This window comes from Oncorhynchus keta, chromosome 34 (assembly GCF_023373465.1).
Source record: "Oncorhynchus keta strain PuntledgeMale-10-30-2019 chromosome 34, Oket_V2, whole genome shotgun sequence".
In the NCBI taxonomy this organism is placed as follows: Eukaryota; Metazoa; Chordata; class Actinopteri; order Salmoniformes; family Salmonidae; genus Oncorhynchus; species Oncorhynchus keta.
The window spans coordinates 17,523,980-17,544,255 of NC_068454.1; the positions used below are offsets into that span (position 1 = coordinate 17,523,980).

Genomic DNA, 20,276 nt, shown 5'->3' on the forward strand with positions numbered 1-20,276 from the left:
GGAGAGGATGGTATGTGGTCCACACTCTGTCAGGCTGTCATCCCCCTCTCTCTGTCTATCCATCAATCCGTGCTCTGTATTGATGGAGGGCTAAGTGGCTTTTACTCTGAGGCAGATGGGTGTTGTCTGTACAGGACCAACAGTGGTCCTGCTAACACATTATCATGTTAGGGCCTCCAACACCCTGCCAGGGAGCTGGACCATAACCATCAGTCTGAGTTGAGTTGAGCTCAGTTACATATGGACACAGTGTGCTGGATTATCTGTGCTGGGCTGGTTTGGATTGGACTGACTGGGATAGGCTGGATAGGGCTGGATATGGCTTGCCTGGGCTCACCATGGCTGGGCTGGACTAAGTTGGGACCAATAGGGCTAGATAGGCCTGGGCTGGATTGGACACCCCCCACACACACAAACCCGCATGCAGCATTCAGTACCTTTTCCTCTGTCAATTCTGTCAATCAGCCAACCATCCATGGGAACATTCCTTCTCATTATTAAGTCTGTCTCATCTCATGTTATAATTGCATGTGGACAAAATTAAGACATTATCTCATGAATGAGAAATTAAACATTATATTTCAGTAATTTTCCCTCTTCAGTTCCTTTTCTATTCAGTCTCTTTCTTTAATTAACTGCTGTGATAAAATGCAAATGAGCACTACAGCAGGCAGTAAATTAACAAACAGAGACGTTATATGGACAACAACAAAATGTCTCACCACTGAAATAATAGGTCCTCACCAGAGTCATTGTTCGGGGGTGGAAAAAAATACTATCCACTGGAGGAAAGATGGCTGTCCGCTCCTAAGGACTGTGGGTTCTTGTCCTCTGTGGACAACGTGAGTAAGACACACTAGCCGCGACTTCAGAGCATGCTGGCTGGAGTGTTTACAGACATATTCAATCTCTCCCTATCTCAGTCTGCTGTCCCCACTTGCTTCAAGATGTCCACCATAGTTCTTGTACACAAGAAAGCTAAGGTAACTGAACTAAATGACTATCGTCCCGTAGCACTCACTTCTGCCATAATGAAGTGCTTTGAGAGGCTAGTTAAGGATCATATCACCTCCACCTTACATGACACCCTAGACCCTCTTCAATTTGCATACCGTCCCAATAGATCCACAGATGATGCAATCGCCGTTGCACTGCACACTTCCCTATCCCATCTGGACAAGAGGAATACCTATGTAAGAATGATGTTCATTGACTATAGCTCATCCTTCATCATAGTACCCTCCAAGCCCATCATTAAGCTCGGGGCCCTGGGTCTGAACCCCACCCTGTGCAACTGGGTCCTAGACTTTCTGCAGCCCACCCCAGGTGGTGAAGATAGGAAACAACACCTCCAGTACGCTGATCCTCAACACAGGGGCCCCACAAGGGTGTGTGCTCAGCCCTCTCCTGTACTCCCTGATTACCAGTGACTGCATGGCCACGCACCAACTCAATCATCAGGTTTGCAGACTACACAACAGTAGTAAGCCTGATCATCAGCAATGACGAGACCAACTACAGGGGGAGATGAGGTCCCTGGCGGAGTGGTGCCAGGAAAATAACCTCTCCCTCAATGTCGACAAAATGAAGGAGCTGATCGTGGACTTCAGGAAAAACCAGAGAGAGCATGCCCCTATCCACATTGATGGACCGCAGTGGAGAAGGTGAAAAGCTTCAAGTTCCTCGGTGTGCACATCACTGACGATCTGAAATGGTCCACCCACACAGACTCTTCGACCTCAGGAGGCTGAAGAAATTTGTCTAGGCCCCTAAGACCCTCACAAACTTTTACAGATGTACAATTGAGAACATCCTGTTGGGCTGTATCAAAACCTGGCACGGCAACTGCACTTCCCGTAACCGCAGGGCTCTCCAGAGAGTGGTGCGGTCTGCCCAATGCATCACTGGGGCACACTGCCTGCCCTCCAGGACACCTACAGCACCCGATGTCACAGGAAGGCCAAAAAGAACATCAAGGACATCAACCACCCAAGCCACGGCCTGTTGACCCCATAATAATCCAGAAGGCGAGTTCAGTACAGAAGCATCAAAGCAGGGACTGAGAGACTGAAAAACAGCTTCTATCTCGAGGCCATCTAAAAGTTCAACAGCAACCACTAGCCGGCTACCACCAGGTTATTCAACCCTGCACCTTAGAGGCTGCTGCACTACAGTGCCTTCGGAAAGTACTCAGACTCCTTGACTTTTTCCACGTTTTTTTATGTTACAACCTTAATCTAAAATGTATTTAAAAAAACAATTATCATCATGGAGAATACGCCGTGACAAAATAAAAAACAGGCTTTTAGAACTTTTAACATTGAAGGTCCCCAAGAACACAATGGCCTCCAACATTCTTAAATGTATGAACCACCAAGACTCTTTCTAGAGCTGGCCGCCCGGCCAAACTGAGCAATTGAGGGAGAAGGGCCTTGGTCACGAAACCCGTCTGGCCACTCTAGAGTTCCTCTGTGTAGATGGGAAAACCTTCCATAAGAACAACCACCTCTGCAGTACTCCACCAATCAGGCCTTTATGGTAGAGCGGCCAGACGGAAGCCACTCCTCAGTAAAAGACATAAGACAGCCAGCTTGGAGTTTGCCAAAAGGCACCTAAAGACTCTCAGACCATGAGACAAAATATTATCTGGTCTGATGAAACCAAAATGAAACCAAAAACCTCTTTTGCCTGAAAAGCGTCACGTCTGGAGGAAACCCGGCACCATCCCTACGGTGAAACATGGTGGTGGCAGCATCATGCTGCAGTGATGTTTGTCAGCGGCAGGGACTGGGAGACTAGTCAGGATCAAGGCAAAGATCAAAGTACATCAGAGATCCTTAATGAAAACCTGCTCCAGAGCTCTCAGGACCTCAGACTGAGGCAAAGGTTCACCTTCCAACAGGATAACGACCCTAAGCACACAGCTAAGACAACGCAGGAGTGGCTTTGGGACAAGTTGCTTGTCACTCCCTGACCATAGAGGGCCCTCGGGGTTCTCTATGGTGTGATAGGTCAGGGCGTGACTAGGGGGATTCTAGGTATTAAGGTTTTTTGGGGGGCGGGGGCACAAGGGACGGTCCGTCTGGGAGTCAATGAAGCAGTTTGAGGAGGGATATCGGAGAGAGATGTTGGCTAGGAGTATGCTTCAACGCAGGTGTTTTGATGAGCGTGTCATCAGTCCGGTGCAACCTGTGCCGGCTCCATGCACCAGGCCTCTAAGTGAGCATTCCCAGCCCAGTACGTCCTGTGCCAGGTGCCGGCTCCCCGCACTCGCCCTGAAGAGCGTGTCAACTCTACTCAAGCTGAGCCTTGGTCCAATTATTCATATGACGGTCGTGACATCGCTGAATGTCCTTGATTGGCCCAGACAGAGCCCGGACTTGAACCAGATCGAACATCTCTGGAGAGACCTGAAAATAGCTGTGCAGCAATGCTCCCCATACAACCAGGGTCTGAAGAGAGGAATGGGAGAAACTCCCCAAATACAGGTGTGCCAAGTTTTTAGCATCATACCCAAGAAGACTCGAGGCTGTAATCGCTGCCAAAGGTGTGTCAACAAAGTATTGAGTAAACGTTCTGAATACTTATGCAAATGTAACATTTCTGTTTTACATTTTTCATAGGAAATTTCCTGGCCATGGAAACAAAATATCGATGTTTTGATCCCCGAGCCACTTAGTTATGGAAAGGTGCTCCATCATACAGGAAAAGGCATTGTTCGTCACCAAACTGTTCCTAGATGGTTGGGAGAAGTTGCTCTTGGATGATGTGTTGGTATCATTCTTTTTTCATGGCAGTGTTCTTAGGCAAAATTGTGAGTCAGCCCACTCCCTTGCCTGAGAAGCAATCCCACACATGAATGGTCTCAGGATGCTTTACTGTTGGCATGACACAGGACTGATTTACATTTAAGTCATTTAGCAGACGCTCTTATCCAGAGCGACTTACAAATTGGTGCATTCACCTTATGACATCCAGTGGAACAGCCACTTTACAATAGTGCATCTAAATCTTTTAGGGGGGGGGGGTGAGAAGGATTACTTATCCTATCCTAGGTATTCCTTGAAGAGGTGGGGTTTCAGGTGTCTCCGGAAGGTGGTGACTCCGCTGTCCTGGCGTCGTGAGAGAGTTTGTTCCACCATTGGGGGGCCAGAGCAGCGAACAGTTTTGACTGGGCTGAGCGGGAACTGTACTTCCTCAGTGGTAGGGAGGCGAGCAGGCCAGAGGTGGATGAACGCAGTGCCCTTGTTTGGGTGTAGGGCCTGATCAGAGCCTGGAGGTACTGAGGTGCCGTTCCCCTCACAGCTCCGTAGGCAAGCACCGTGGTCTTGTAGCGGATGCGAGCTTCAACTGGAAGCCAGTGGAGAGAGCGGAGGAGCGGGGTGACGTGATGGTAGAGCTCACCTTGTCTTCTCCGGACAAGCATTTTTCCGGATGCCCCAAACAATCGGAAAGGGGATTCATCAGAGAAAATGACTTTACCCAAGTCCTCAGCAGTCCCATCCCTTTACCTTTTGCAGAATATCAGTCTGTCCCTGATGTTTTTCTTGGAGAGAAGTGGCTTCTTTGCTGCCCTTCTTGAAACCAGGCCATCCTCCAAAAAGCTTCACCTCACTGTGCGTGCAGATGCACTCACACCTGCCTGCTGCCATTCCTGAGCAAGCTCTGTACTGGTGGTGCCCCGATCCCGCAGCTGAATCAACTTTAGGAGACGGTCCTGGCACTTGCTGGACTTTCTTGGGCGCCCTGAAGCCTTTTTCACAACAATTGAACCAATTTACTTGAACTTCTTGATCCAATAAATTATTGATTTAGGTGCAATCTTACTGGCAGCGATATCCTTGCCTGTGAAGCCCTTTTTGTGCAAAGTAATGATGACGGCAAGGGTTTCCTTGCAGATAACCATGGTTGACAGAGGAAGAACAATGATTCAAAGAACCACCCTTCTTTTGAAGCTTCTAGCTTCTATTCAAACTCAATCAGCATGATAGAGTGATCTCCAGCCTTGCCCTCGTCAACACTCACACCTGTGTTAATGAGAGAATCACTGACATGATGTCAGCTGGTCTTTTTGTGGCAGGGCTGAAATGCAGTGGAACTATTTGGGGGGGATTCAGTTCATTTGCATGGCAAAGAGGGACTTTTCAAATAATTGCAATTCATCTGATAACTCTTCATAACATTCTGGAGTATATGCAAATTGCCATCATTCAAATTGAGGCAGCAGACTTTGTGAAATTTTATATTTTTGTCATCCTCAAAACTTTTGGCCACGACTGTACATACTGTATTCTACTGTATTTTAGTTAATACCACTCCGACAATGCTCGTCCTAATATTTATGTATTTCTTAATTCTATTCTTTTACCTTTAGATGTGTGTCTATTGTTGTGAGTTGTTAGATACTACTGCACTGTTGGAGCTAGGAAGACAAGCATTTCGCTACAGCTGCATATGTATGTGACCAATTACATTTGATTTGATTTATATGAACATTTATGCAAAATAAACAATAAGGCTACCACCACAACAACCAAACAATACATAACAGAACACTACACAACACTACCCAACACTACACAACACAACTCAACACAACATTACACAACACAACAATACATAACAGAACACTACACAACACTACCCAACACTACACAACACAACTCAACACAACATTACACAACACAACAATACATAACAGAACACTACACAACACTACCCAACACTACACAACACAACTCAACACAACATTACACAACACAACAATACATAACAGAACACAACACTACACAACATAACTCAACACAACATTACAACAACACTACACAACAACAAAACACAACAACATAACACTACACACACACAACACAATAGTAAATCCTGTGAGGAGTGTTGTACTACCGTTTTCCTCCAGGTGTTTTCGGATGATGTAGCTGGTCTCAGTTCCCTCGGTGGTGTAGTCCAGTGGATTGTTCCCGTTCACATCCTGCAGTAGGACATTCACCCCAGCCTTCCAAAACACCCGGAACGTTCGGAACCCACCATAGAACGAGGAGGGAGAGAAAGCAGAAGAGAGACACAAATAAGTTGAGTGGTTTCTCAGGTCATTTATCAGAGGGGGATCGATGATAATGTACGCCCAATTATCAGGCCCTCCCAGCAGTGTGTACCTGAGGAGAACCACAGGGACATAAACACTCAATGGAGGTATTTAATCAACTCATTAAATATGGGACTGTGGGGGCCCCAGGGCAGGGATGTGTGCACAACGCTGCCTTTTACTATTCTCTCAATTCAATGTTTTTATTCAAAGGCTTTATTGGCATGGGAAACATATGTAAACATAGCCAAAGCAAGTGAAATAGACAATAAACAAAAGTGAAATAAACAATAAAATGAACAGTAAACATTACACTCACAAAAGTTCCAAAATAATAAAGGCATTTCAAATGTCATATTATGTATATATACACTGTTGTAACGATGTGCAAATAGTTAAAGTACAACATTGAAAATAAATAAACATAGGTATGGGTTGTATTTACAATAGTGTTTGTTTTTCACTGGTTGCCCTTTTCTTGTGGCAACAGGTAACAAATCTTGCTGCTGTGATGGCACACTGTGGTATTTCACCCAGTAGATATGAGAGTTTATCAAAATTGGATTTGTTTTCGAATTCTTTGTGGATCTGTGTAATCTGAGGGAAATATGTGTCTCTAATATGGTCATACATTGGGCAGGAGGTTCGGAAGTGCAGCTCAGTTTCCACCACATTTTATGGACAGCGTGCATACAGTCTGTCTTCTCTTGAGAGCCATGTCTGCCTACGGCGGCCTTTCTCAATGCCAAGGCTATGCTCAATGAGTCTGTACATAGTCAAAACTTTCCTTGACTTTGGGTCAGTCACAGTGGTCAGGTATTCTGCCACTGTGTACTCTCTGTTTAGGGCCAAATAGCATTCTAGTTTGCTCTGTTTTGGAATGAATTATTTCCAATGTGTCAAGTAATTATCTTTTTGTTTTCTCATGATTTGATTGGGTCTAATTGTGTTGCTGTCCTGGGGCTCTGTGGGGTCTGTTTGTGTTTGTGAACAGAGCCCCAGGACCAGCTTGCTCTTCTCCATGTTCATCTCTCTGTAGGTGATTGCTTTGTTAAGGAAGGTTTGGGAATCGCTTCCTTTTAGGTGGTTGTAGAATTTAAAGGCTAATTTCTGGATTTTGAGAATTAGCGGGTATTGGCCTAACTCTGCTCTGCATGCATTATTTGGTGTTTTACGTTAAACATGGAGGATATTTTTGCAGAATTCTGCATGCAGAGTCTCAATTAGTTTTTTTGTCCCATTTTGTGAATTTCTGGTTGGTGAGCGGACCCCAGACCTCACAACCATAAATGACAATGGGTTCTATAACCGTCTTTTATTTTTTTAGCCAGATCCTAATTGGTATGCCGCATTTTATGTTCCTTTTGATGACAATGAAGGATCTTGCCTTGTCGCTGTGGTGCTGATGTTTAGGCCAAGGTGTGTATAGTTTGTTGTGTGCTCTAGGGCAACGGTGTCTATTAAATTTGTATTTGTGATCCTGGCGACTGGACCTTTTTTGGAACATCATTATTTTTGTCATACTGAGATTTACAGTCATGACCCAGGTCTGACAGAATCTGTGCAGAACATCTAGGTGCTGCTGTAGGCCCTACTTGGTTGGCGACAGAAGTACCAGATCATCAGTAAACAGAAGACATTTAACTTCAGATTCTAGTAGGTTGAGGCCATGTGCTGCAGACTGTTCTAGTGACCTCACCAATTTATTGATATAATGTTGAAGAAGGTGGGGCTTAAGCTGCATCCCTGTCTCACCCCATGGCCCTGTGGGAAGAAATGTGTGTGTTTTTAACTGCCCAGTTGTTGTTTGTGTCCATGGATTTTATAATGTTATATGTTTTTTTTTTCCATCAATTTGTATAGCAGACCCTCATGCCAAATTGAGTCAAATGCTTTTTTTAAATCAACAAAGCATGAGAAGACTGCATTTGTTTTGATTAGTTTGTCAATTAGGGTGTGCAGGGTAAATACGTGGTCTGTCGTACAGTAATGACATTTGCTCAGTACATTGTTTTCACTGAGGAAATGTACAAGTCTGCTGTTAATGATAATGCAGAGGATTTTCCCAAGGTGGCTGGTGGTGCTGTGGTCTTGAGGTGGGTCTTCTCGGCATGGGTCCTCTATGTGTAGGTCCAGGGGGAGAGTGTCTTGCTAGTATGGGCGGGGTGTTTATTGATCTGTGGTTGGGACTGCGTTTGAGTGTTGGGACTGCGTTTGAGGGCGATGTCCTTTAGGGTCCGGGCGAAGGTGGACACTGCTGCCTTGTATAGGTAGACTTGGTCGTAAAGGCTGTTCAAGTCGAGGGGGAAATGGTGGGCCAGGGAAACATTTGGTTTTGAGACACAATCATGGGAAATACTTGTGCTTACCCGCTGTATGGTAGCAGGGTGGAAGTCTTTTCCTGTTAGCAGGGTGGAGACCACTTGCGCGTTGGGTAAAGTAGAAGAGGCTTTTTCAATCACTCCCTTTGGTGATGTGTCCACCCTCTCCTGCTCTGCTCCTTGTGCCTGTGTGTATTATTATGTGGCTGGGTGACCCTAGTTGGTCCTCAGACAGAAGGTCTAGGGTGCGCTGTGTGTAGCCTAGTGGTTAGAGCGTTGGACTAGTAACCGCAAGGTTGTGAGTTCAAACCCCCGAGCTGACAAGGTACAAATCTGTCGTTCTGCCCCTGAACAGGCAGTTAACCCACTGTTCCCAGGCCGTCATTGAAAATAAGAATGTGTTCTTAACTGACTTGCCTGGTTAAATAAAGATAAAATAAAAAATAAAATAAAAAATTATTATGTGGCTGGGTGACCCTAGTTGGTCCTCAGACAGAAGGTCTAGGGTGTGCTGTGTGTATTATTATGTGGCTGGGTGACCCTAGTTGGTGCTCAGACATAAGGTCTAGGGTGTGCTGAGTGTTTGGACACCAGAGTTAAGACACTCTGTGTTTGGGAAAAAGTACAATCTGTGTCTTGTGTATGTCCTCAATGGGTGTGGGTCGGTTGTCAGGAGGGCTATCAGGGTGGCTGATAGGGGGGGTGCTCAGAGAGGGGGTAGGATCCCCTGGGCTTGGGGTTCTTCATTTGTCTGTCCTGCTGTGATGTCAACGCTATGGTCAGGATCTGGTGTGGTCCGTTCTGTTGTGGGGTCGAGACTTTTGTCAGGAGCTGAGGTGGGCTGTTCTGCTGGCTTCTCTGTGGGGGGTGGCCACCTCTCTACTGGGTTGTTCTCTGTCACACGCCATCTCTCTCTCTCTCGCGCTTTCCCTCTGTCTCTTTATTTCTGTCAATATCCCCTTTTCCCTCACTATAACTTACTTAACTTACTTAAAGTGGAACTAACAGCGTTTTAGCAACATGAAATCTTATTCAAATCTGTTCATGTACAGTCCCTGGAAGAATATGACACTTTTTATTTTATTTCTATTTATTTTTTACATTTGCTGACAAGGAAACACTTAGATTTGGTCATTTTCACATTTTTTAAAATTATTAGAATGTTTGGGAATGATGCATAGTAGGGCAATTGTGAAAATTCTTTAGCAATATAGAGTGAGAAAGCAGCTGTGTGTTTGGACAACTAAAAGACACTGCTGTAAATAAAACCTAACAAAACATCTTGCTCATACAACTGAATGGATTTCTGGAAATATGCAAATACCACGGGAGACCTCTTACATTTGGGAACTTTACAGTCCTATTAATCAAACAACCATGAAAAGGTAGGCTCTCTCTCCCTCAGTTATGCACATCAACAACAACAAGATCAACAACTAATGCTAGCCAGAGTGAGATGAGCTAAACATTAGATAAACACACTCAAACTTGTTTACCTAGTTGGCCGTCAAAATTGCACTGATAAACGATGGGGAATAGTAGCCTGCTCGTACTTCTGCAGCTTGCCTGTCAATGCTTGCTTGTCCCAACCCACATTTTGACAACTGAATGGAAACTTGCCTGCCTGCCTGCCCATTTGATCAAAGGAAAATACATTTAATTGATAACTAGTTCATAAACTGCCGCCAGTGTGCCAGAATGCGCTCTGGGTCGTTAGTAAATTCAGAGCGTTGTAAGATTATTGGTTTGTAAATTCAGAGAGTTTCGCTCTACTGGCACATACTGCACGATTGACCCTGGATGCTCTGACCAGGGGTTGATCCGTGTGTTCCTCAACAGCAGTCAAGTACACAAGTTAACTGGCCAAAGTTGGCTTGCTACTTCCAGACACAAATGGGAGAACACCTCACTCTAACAATTTCACTCGCCTTAGCAGAGCTGGTTAGGCTGTTTACATTTAATCATGACTCTTATTTTTCCCCCCCTACATTTACTGACACAGGTCATATTAAGCGGGTGTTGCATTTTTGTAAATTCATAAATTATTCTGTGCTCTGTCACACTCAGATGAGAGTAATCGAAGTAGGTAGCCAGAGTGAATTTATGAACGGAAGAGATATGCTAACAGGATAACAGTTGTTCAAGTTCAGCATAGCTAGCTGTACCACCAGATAAGGATGAGGGGGAAAAGTCGATCACTCACCTACTCCTCCAATGACATGACATCCTCCCAGAAGCTACAGTAGCTAGCTAACATTAGCATCCAGGTTTTAGTCTTGCTTAATAAAGAGGTACATGAATAGATAGGCTAGCCTATTAGCCACATTATGACTTAGGATCAATTGCCATTTCTAGCTTGATTGTATTGACATTCCCAGCCATAGTTACATTCATCTGTTCTTGTCCAACATATTGAGGCATTGAAACTGAAAGAGGGCATCATGAATGGGAGGAGGCAGCAAACAATGTACCAGTTTGTGATTTACATCCTGATAGCAATATTTTTTGGACTACCAAGAAATGTATTGGTGAATTATTTTAGCTAATCATTGCTTGAACTGCATCATTCTAGTTTGCCAATAATGCCTATACGTCATGGACTTGTTAGTCAAGTAGAACCTATTTTTAAAACCTCTTATGAAGTTGGTTTTGTAGCATAAAGTGGGAATTTTATATTTTTTTTACTGATATTATGATTGTCTGTTTGTTTCTTATTTGCTAAGGAGTTAAAGCACTGTCAGTTCCACTTTAAGCTAACACATTTCCTTTCAAGTCGCCATTGTCAGTCCTTCCCCGTACATTGCTGTTTGCCTAAACAATAAAATATATTGCAGTGTAACGATTGTGGCTGGGCTGGGGCAGATAAGAGGGACAGGGGTCTTTAAGTGAGGCTCCTTATTGAATATTTACCGCTAATAGAATTCTAACGGCCATGTTAGGACAGAACACGAGATGAATTGGCTAGTCCTCAGGCAGACAGAGAGAAGTGGAGTGTGTGTGTAGAGGGGGTTGGAGACGGTTTTACTGCAGTCCAAACCCTTATATCTCAGCGCCCTGGACCGTTAAATGCAAACCACAAACACCTGGAACTTAAACATCCTGCAATTCATCAAAACAAATCTCTAAACATTAGGGAAACATCAGAGCTAATGCATCTAATGGATCAACCAGGCAAAGCGTCAATACAGGACTAAGATTGAATCCTACTTCACCGGCTCCAATGCTTGTTGGACGTGGCAGGGCTTGCAAACTATTACGGACTACAAAGGGAAGCACAGTCGCAAGCTGCCCAGTGGCACAATCCTACCAAACGAGCTAAATAACTTCGATGTTCGCTTTGAGGCAAGCAACACAGAAGCATGTATGAGAGCATCATCTGTTCCGGACGACTGTGTGATCACGCTCTCCATAGCCTATGTGAGTAAGACCTTTTAACAGGTCAACATTCACAAGGCCGCAGGGCCAGACGGATTACCAGGACGTGTACTCCAAGCATGCGCTGACAAACTGGCAAGTGTCTTCAATTACATTTTCATCCTCTCCCTGTCCGAGTCTGTAATACCAACATGTTTCAAGCAGACCACCGTAGTCCCTGTGCCCAAGAACACTAAGATAACCTGTCTAAATGACTACCGACCCATAGCATTCCCATATGTAGCCATGAAGTGCTTTGAAAGGCTGTTCATGGCTCACATTAATACCATTATCCCAGAAACCCTAGACTGACTATAATTTGCATACCTCCCCAACAGATCCACTGATGGAGCAGTCTCTATTGCACTCCACACTGCCCTTTCTCACCTGGGCCAAAAGGAACAACTACATGAGAATGCTATTCACTGACTACAGCTCAGCGTTCAACACCATAGTGCCGTCAATTGTACAAGTACAACTGAATGCCTTCAACTGAAATGTGTCTTCCGCATTTAACCCAAGGACCCTGGGACTAAACAACTGCCTCTGCAACTGGAACAAAGTCTAGGTCCAAAATGCTTCTTAACAGCTTCTACCACCAAGACATAAGACTCCAGAACAGCTAATCAAATGGCTAACCGGACTATTTGCACACCCCCCACCCCCATTTTTAAGCTGCTGCTACTCTCTGTTTATTATCCATACATAGTCACTTCAGCTCTACTTACATGTACATATTACCTTAATTACCTCGACTAACCTGTGCCCCACACATTGACTCTGTACCAGTACCCCCTGTATGTAGCCTCCACATTGACTCTGTACCAGTACCCCCTGTATGTAGCCTCCACATTGACTCTGTACCAGTACCCCCTGCATGTAGCCTCCACATTGACTCTGTACCAGTACCCCCTGTATGTAGCCTCCACATTGACTCTGTACCAGTACCCCTGTATGTAGCCTCCACATTGACTCTGTACCAGTACCCCCCTGACTATGTAGCCTCCACATTGACTCTGTACCAGTACCCCCTGTATAGCCTCCACATTGACTCTGTACCAGTACCCCTACATGTGACATTGACTCTGTACCAGTACCCCTGTATGTAGCCTCCACATTGACTCTGTACCAGTACCCCTGTATGTAGCCTCCACATTGACTCTGTACCAGTACCCCCTGTATGTAGCCTCCACATTGACTCTGTACCAGTACCCCCTGTATGTAGCCTCCACATTGACTCTGTACCAGTACCCCCTGTATGTAGCCTCCACATTGACTCTGTACCAGTACCCCCTGTATGTAGCCTCCACATTGACTCTGTACCAGTACCCCCTGTATGTAGCCTCCACATTGACTCTGTACCAGTACCCCCTGTATGTAGCCTCCACATTGACTCTGTACCAGTACCCCCTGTATGTAGCCTCCACATTGACTCTGTACCAGTACCCCCTGTATGTAGCCTCCACATTGACTCTGTACCAGTACCCCCTGTATGTAGCCTCGCTACTGTTATTTTATTGTTGCTCCTTAATTATATGTTATATTTCTATTTTTCTTCTTTATTTATTTTTTTTATTTTTTTACATCAGTTTATTTTAGTAAATAATTTCTTACACTTATTTTTCTTAAAACTGCATTGTTGGTTAATTAAGGGCTTATAAGTAAGCATTTCACTGTAAGGTCTACTACACCTGTTGTATTCGGTGCATGTGACAAATACAATTTGATTCGAATTAATCTACCCGTCAATGGCAAGCAAAAAAAACACAATTAATGAAGTTAATCTGAACGATTTGTTATGTACCAATATTAAATATAGAGGTCTGCATTCTGAATTTTCCCCTTTGTATCTTAGGGTAAAGTGCCTACCCATTTCTATGGTCTGGTCTAGCAGGAGCTGTTGTCACTCAGGGTTAGTTAGGGGTTAATGGATGTTACAATTAACATTCAACATCAGCTGGTGCTTTGTGTATATTCATGAGGAAGAGCTTATTGCTTTGAGACGGAGAGCAGAGAGAGAGTAAGCAAGAGAGTGGAAGAAAGAGAGAGAGAGACAGAGAGAGAGAGAGAGAGGGAGAGAGAGAGAGAGAGAGAGAGAGAGGAGAAAGAGGGGGAGAGAGAGAGAGAGAGAGAGAGAGAGAGAGAGAGAGAGAGAGAGATGAAGAAAGAGAGAAGGAGAGAGGGAGAGAGAGAAAGACAAAGACAAAGCGAGAGCATGCCTAGCTGTCTGTTTTCCTACTGTTTTTTCATCCAGCCCAAATGTGCCAATCATACAGCCTTTGTGCAGGTTGTGGCGAGGGACTGTGTGTGTGTGTGTGTGTGTGTGTGTGTGTGTGTGTGTGTGTGTGTGTGTGTGTGTGTGTGTGTGTGTGTGTGTGTGTGTGTGTGTGTGTGTGTGTGTGTGTGTGTGTGTGTGTGTGCATGTAGAGTAAATAGGAGAGAGGTGGTGTTTCTGACCTGTCATTCTCAGCTCCTGCTGTGACTCCAGCAAGACTACTACAGTATGGTACCCAGCAAACAAAAATGAGTTATGTGAAAGTTCCCAGAACATTCGTTCGGTCGCCACAAATGTTCTCATAACACAAAAACTGTCCAGTCGTGAGGATGATTCTAGAATGTTGTAAGAACTTTCCTAGAAGACACTTATAAAAGGTTCTTTAAAGGTTCCCAGAATCTTTTATGAGATTGTGGGAAGTGTATCGCAAAATTTATGTTCCCCAAAAAACAAAAACTGTCCAGTTGTGTGGATCATTCTACAATGCTTCTTTTAGGGTGCAAAAAAATATTCACTCAATGTTACAAAAACATTCCCAGAACACATTTGGTATTTTTCTTTAAAGGTTTCCATAATGTCCTTTGGGTTGTGGCAACAGTCTGATGGGAAGATCGTGGTGATTTCACAAAATATATGTTCCCAAAAAACAAAAACTGTCCAGTTGTGTGGATCGTTCTGCAATGCTTCTTTTAGGGTGTAAAAAACATTTACCCAATGTTACAATAATGTTCCCAGAATATTTTTTTCTGTTCTTTAAAGGTTCCCAGAATGTTTCATTGGGTTGTGGGAACGTTGTGGGGATATGACAAGAGATAAAACTGTCCAGTTGTGCTGACATTCAGATCATGTTTGAATCAGGGGGCACAAAACTTTCCTTTGATGTTGCAAGAATGTTGACAGAACAACCTTTCTGAGTTCATTAAAGGTTTCCAGAACATTTAATTAGGTTGCAGGAACAGTGTGGATACCTTACACGAGTTAGGTTCCCAAAACAAAAAATATGGTCAGTTGTGATGACATTCAAACAATGTTTTAAGTTAGGTTGCACAGGTCATTCCTGTAATGTTGAACAATGTTCCACAAATTCCAAATAAGTCCATTTTTATGACGTTCATAGCATATATTCCATTGATGTTCTCTCTGTATACATTTTACCTTGTGAAAAAGAGCTTTACCAATTGGTGATGGTCTCTGGAAGAGGTGTGTTTAAATATAGGTACAATGGCCCTGACACCTCTGTTAGAAGGCGTGGTAATGACCAGTAGGAGACAGAACCACTGTATTTCAATTTCATAGTTTTGTTCGAAAGAAACATGGTTAAAGAATATGTTGTCTTGTCTTCTGGCTCTGCAGCCAGAACCTTAACCCTCTGCACCATCAGGTTATATCTATCTATGTTGAACTTAATGGGAATCTTAGCTAATGTTCTTGGTTTGCAGGGCAATCACTACTCTACCTAGTGAGGATATCAACTGGGGCGTCTGTTTTTTTTATTTGACCTTTATTTAACTAGGTAAGTCAGTTAAGAACACATTCTTGTTTAAAATGATGGCCTAGAAACAGCTGGTTAACTGCCTTGTTCAGGGGCAGAATAGACTGACAAGGTACAAATCTGTCATTCTGCCCCTGAACAGGCAGTTAACCCACTGTTCCTAGGCCGTCATTGAAACATAAGAATTTGTTCTTAACTGACTTGCCTAGTTAAATAAAGGTAAAATAAATAAAAAAAAACAGATGAGACAGGCCCCGCCTTACAACTTTTCAGAATGCAAAGCATAAGAGAGAAAACTGAGATCGTGGTAGGGATCGTTAGGGCATGCAACTGAAACAATTCAAAACGTTGTGCAATGGAAAACTAAAACAAGCATTTCTTATTGGACATGTTCAATTAGTATCTCCTAGTTTCGTCCCGTGTTTTTCTGCTTGGTGCCTAGGGAATAGAACTCACCATTTCTGCTGGGAGACATTACAACAGAATGAGGACAACCTGCCAATTAGCCACTAATCGGCAATCGCTTATCTCATTGCTGCCTGCATGGGCCTTGTTAGCCATGCAAATCAGGAGAAACTAATTGACACAGTGAAGTTAAATCCGATATGATAACGGACCAGCGATGCCACGATGGATTCTAGGCTCTGAATAGGGAACTATAGTGACGCCATAGACAGAGATGGCTTCTACAGACTAGGCCTACATCTAGAGTAGCAATCATGTCGTTTCTTCATAGTTGCCGTTGTGGTTAAGGGCTATTTGATCAAATAGGATCATTATTCTCATGGGGAATCAACATGAAAGAGCTGTAAATTAATGACCAATACATTGAAGGAAATAACTCACTATAACTCCCTCATAATAATGCATTTAAACCGACTCATACATTTAATATGAGGCAGATAGGTTTAGCATGCAGCAACACTACTCTACTGTTGCCTATTGGCTCCTATCATAGTTTTATAACCAATGACTAAACTCCCCTCCTCTCCTCTGGCTGAGGCTTCACCAGTCACACAGAGAGGATAAATCCTGGCAGAAAGATGTTTGGAGACAGAGCAGTACCCGGAGCTGGGAATGGGGGTTTGGAATGCGATTGGGAACGGGGTTGGGCATGTAATGGAGGGTATTGGGAGGGCATGGGAAATTGGGAAGCTGTTTTCAATATGGAGATAATATAATTGGCATTAGCGCCATCAAACATAGAGAGGGGGCGAGACAATAATGCTACCCCCTCCTCCCCAATTACCAAGCCCCCTACATCCCAGCTCATACAGCCACGGTAAGTGCTGGGATGTCCGGACACTAAACCGTACCCTAATCTTAACCCTTACCTTAAATGAGTTGCTGCCTCTAACATTTACAATGTTAGATGGTTCTTCACACTGAAAGTAGTCTATTGGCCAGGAGAAGCTGTCATTTTTTGTGAAACAGCCATTACAAACTTCAGCACACTATAGCAACCGCTAACATGTGAGCATGTTCAAAAATATAATATCCAAATCATCTGAAATCAACTCCATATTTGGTTTGATGTTACTTAAAAGGTGATTTGGCCTTTAAAAAAAACATGCTTCAATGGAGTAGGGACCTACGATGGTCACAGGGCAAATTAGAGTATCAGTGGCATAAACCTTTCAATGTTACATTGAGCTGGGTGAATGGAATATGAATGAAAGTAATGTAATATGCTGGAATAGGAATAAGGCCATGCACATCAAAAAAATAACTCATCCTTCCCTAATATTAAACGGCACCGACTGCCACTGGTGGGGACGTACCAAGGATCCCTGATAGCACAGACCATGCAGCCACTGGTAGGGACGTACCAAGGATCCCTGATAGCACAGACCATGCAGCCACTGGTAGGGACGTATCAAGGATCCCTGATAGCACAGACCATACAGCCACTGTACAATTTCCGTCAGCAAAAACGCTGTCCTCCATTAAAAAGGGAGAGATGGAAACCCAAGGTCAGCGATGGAGAGGAGGAGGAGAGGAATGATTGGAGGATGAGACGAAGGGAATGACAATCAAAGACAAGCCTGTCTAACATTCTGTTATAGTAAATCACTCTGAAAATGACAAAGACAAGCCTGTCTAACATTCTGTTATAGTAAATCACTCTGAAAATGACAAAGACAAGCCTGTCTAACATTCTGTTATAGTAAATCACTCTGAAAATGACAAAGACAAGCCTGTCTAACATTCTGTTATAGTAAATCACTCTGTAAATGACAAAGACAAGCCTGTCTAACATTCTGTTATAGTAAATCACTCTGAAAATGACAAAGACAAGCCTGTCTAACATTCTGTTATAGTAAATCACTCTGAAAATGACAAAGACAAGCCTGTCTAACATTCTGTTATAGTAAATCACTCTGTAAATGACAAAGACAAGCCTGTCTAACATTCTGTTATAGTAAATCACTCTGAAAATGACAAAGACAAGCCTGTCTAACATTCTGTTATAGTAAATCACTCTGTAAATGACAAAGACAAGCCTGTCTAACATTATGTTATAGTAAATCACTCTGTAAATGACAAAGACAAGCCTGTCTAACATTATGTTATAGTAAATCACTCTGTAAATGCTACATTCCCCCACTGTAGAACCAGTACATTCTTTGAGAAATTCCAGGTAACACTTCCTAGTATAAACAATGTATTTCAAGTGCATCTATTCTATAACAATGTTATAGTGCATTATAATTCACAGGGATTGTGTATCTGTGCCATTCAGAGGGTGAATAGACAAGACAAAAGATTTCAGTGTCTTTAAAAAGGGCATGGTAATAGGTGCCCGGCCAGGCTCAGCGGTTTGTGTCAAGAACTGCATCGCTGCTGGGTTTTTCAATTTCCTGTGTGTATCAAGAATAGTCCACCACCCAAAAGACACCCAGCCAACTTGACAACTGTGGGAAGCATTGGAGTCAACATGGGCCAGGATCCCTGTAGATTTGAGGCAGTTCTAAGGGCAAAAGTTGCAACTCAATATTAGGAAGGTGTTCTTAATGTTCTGTACACTCAGCGTATGTTTATTAGCAGTTACATCGGAATTGCTACCAAATTCTCCCAGTTAATTCCCTGATAGGAGTCTTGTTTCTGATCACGGGGCGGCAGGTAGCCTGGGGTTAAGAGAGTTGGGCCAGTAACTGATAGGTTGGTTCAAATCCCATGGGCCGACTAGGTGAAAAATCTGTCGATGTGCCCTTGAGCAAGGCACTTAACCCTAATTGCACTTTTAAGTCAGTCTGGATAACACCGTGTGCTAAATGTAAATCACAGCAGACTGCATTGACAGACTCTGTGCTGGAGAAGAATGAAGGAAAGGAACAGAAAGGAAATGCATCTTTAAGAAGGTTGCTATTTTTACTCAGCCTTTACGTTATCTTACTCTGAGGAACACACACGTACACACACACACACACACGCAAAATATACACACATTTACTCAGCCTTTACGTTATCTTACTCTGAGGAACACACACGTACACACACACACACACACGCAAAATATACACACATTTACTCACGCACAGTCGCACACACAAATGAGTAGAAACACACTTTTTTAAATGGAATATGTCTTCCCTCACAATTCACCAGAGGGAAGTTGAAGAGGCGTGTAATCATTAAAAACATGTTTAAAGTTGAACTCTATCTGTCCCACACCCGCCTGTCTCTCGCTCTCTTTTTGAATTGGCTCACCATTATTCAACCACCATCTCTCTCTCCGTGTCTCTCTCCCTCTGTGTCTCTCTCCCTCTGTGTCTCTCTCTCCGTGTCTCTCTCCCTCTGTGTCTCTCTCTCTCCGTGTCTCTCTCCCTCTGTGTCTCTCTCTCTCTGTGTCTCTCTCTCTCTGTCTCTCTCTCTCCGTGTCTCTCTCCCTCTGTGTCTCTCTCTCCGTGTCTCTCTCCCTCTGTGTCTCTCTCTCCGTGTCTCTCTCCCTCTGTGTCTCTCTCTCCGTGTCTCTCTCCCTCTGTGTCTCTCTCTCCGTGTCTCTCTCCCTCTGTGTCTCTCTCTCTCCGTGTCTCTCTCCCTCTGTGTCTCTCTCTCCGTGTCTCTCTCCCTCTGTGTCTCTCTCTCCATGTCTCTCTCCCTCTGTGTCTCTCTCTCTCCGTGTCTCTCTCCCTCTGTGTCTCTCTCTCCGTGTCTCTCTCCCTCTGTGTCTCTCTCTCTCCGTGTCTCTCTCCCTCTGTGTCTCTCTCTCCGTGTCTCTCTCCCTCTGTGTCTCTCTCTCTCCGTGTCTCTCTCCGTGTCTCTCTCTCTCCGTGTCTCTCTCCCTCCGTGTCTCTCTCTCTCCGTGTCTCGCTCCCTCTGTCTCTCTCTCCCCTCCCTCCGTGTCTCTCTCCCTCTGTGTCTCTCTCTCCGTGTCTCTCTCCCTCTGTGTCTCTCTCCCTCTGTGTCTCTCTCTCCGTGTCTCTCTCCCTCTGTGTCTCTCTCCCTCTGTGTCTCTCTCTCCGTGTCTCTCTCCCTCTGTGTCTCTCTCTCCGTGTCTCTCTCCCTCTGTGTCTCTCTCTCCGTGTCTCTCTCCCTCTGTGTCTCTCTCTCCGTGTCTCTCTCCCTCTGTGTCTCTCTCTCCGTGTCTCTCTCCCTCTCTGTCTCTCTCTCCGTGTCTCTCTCCCTCTGTGTCTCTCTCTCCGTGTCTCTCTCCCTCTGTGTCTCTCTCTC

The 20,276-nt window shown here is 44.2% G+C and overlaps 1 protein-coding gene across 1 annotated transcript in view; it reads right to left on the reverse strand.

The window, feature by feature from the left end:
• The window catches only part of LOC118366619 (unconventional myosin-XVI-like), a 332,663-nt gene that overhangs the window by 244,919 nt on the left and 67,468 nt on the right, over positions 1 to 20,276 (reverse strand). The window contains exon 5 of the mRNA XM_052493304.1: positions 5,902 to 6,010. Coding sequence (XP_052349264.1) covers positions 5,902 to 6,010 — 109 coding nt within the window. The remainder of the gene's footprint in view (positions 1 to 5,901; positions 6,011 to 20,276) is intronic.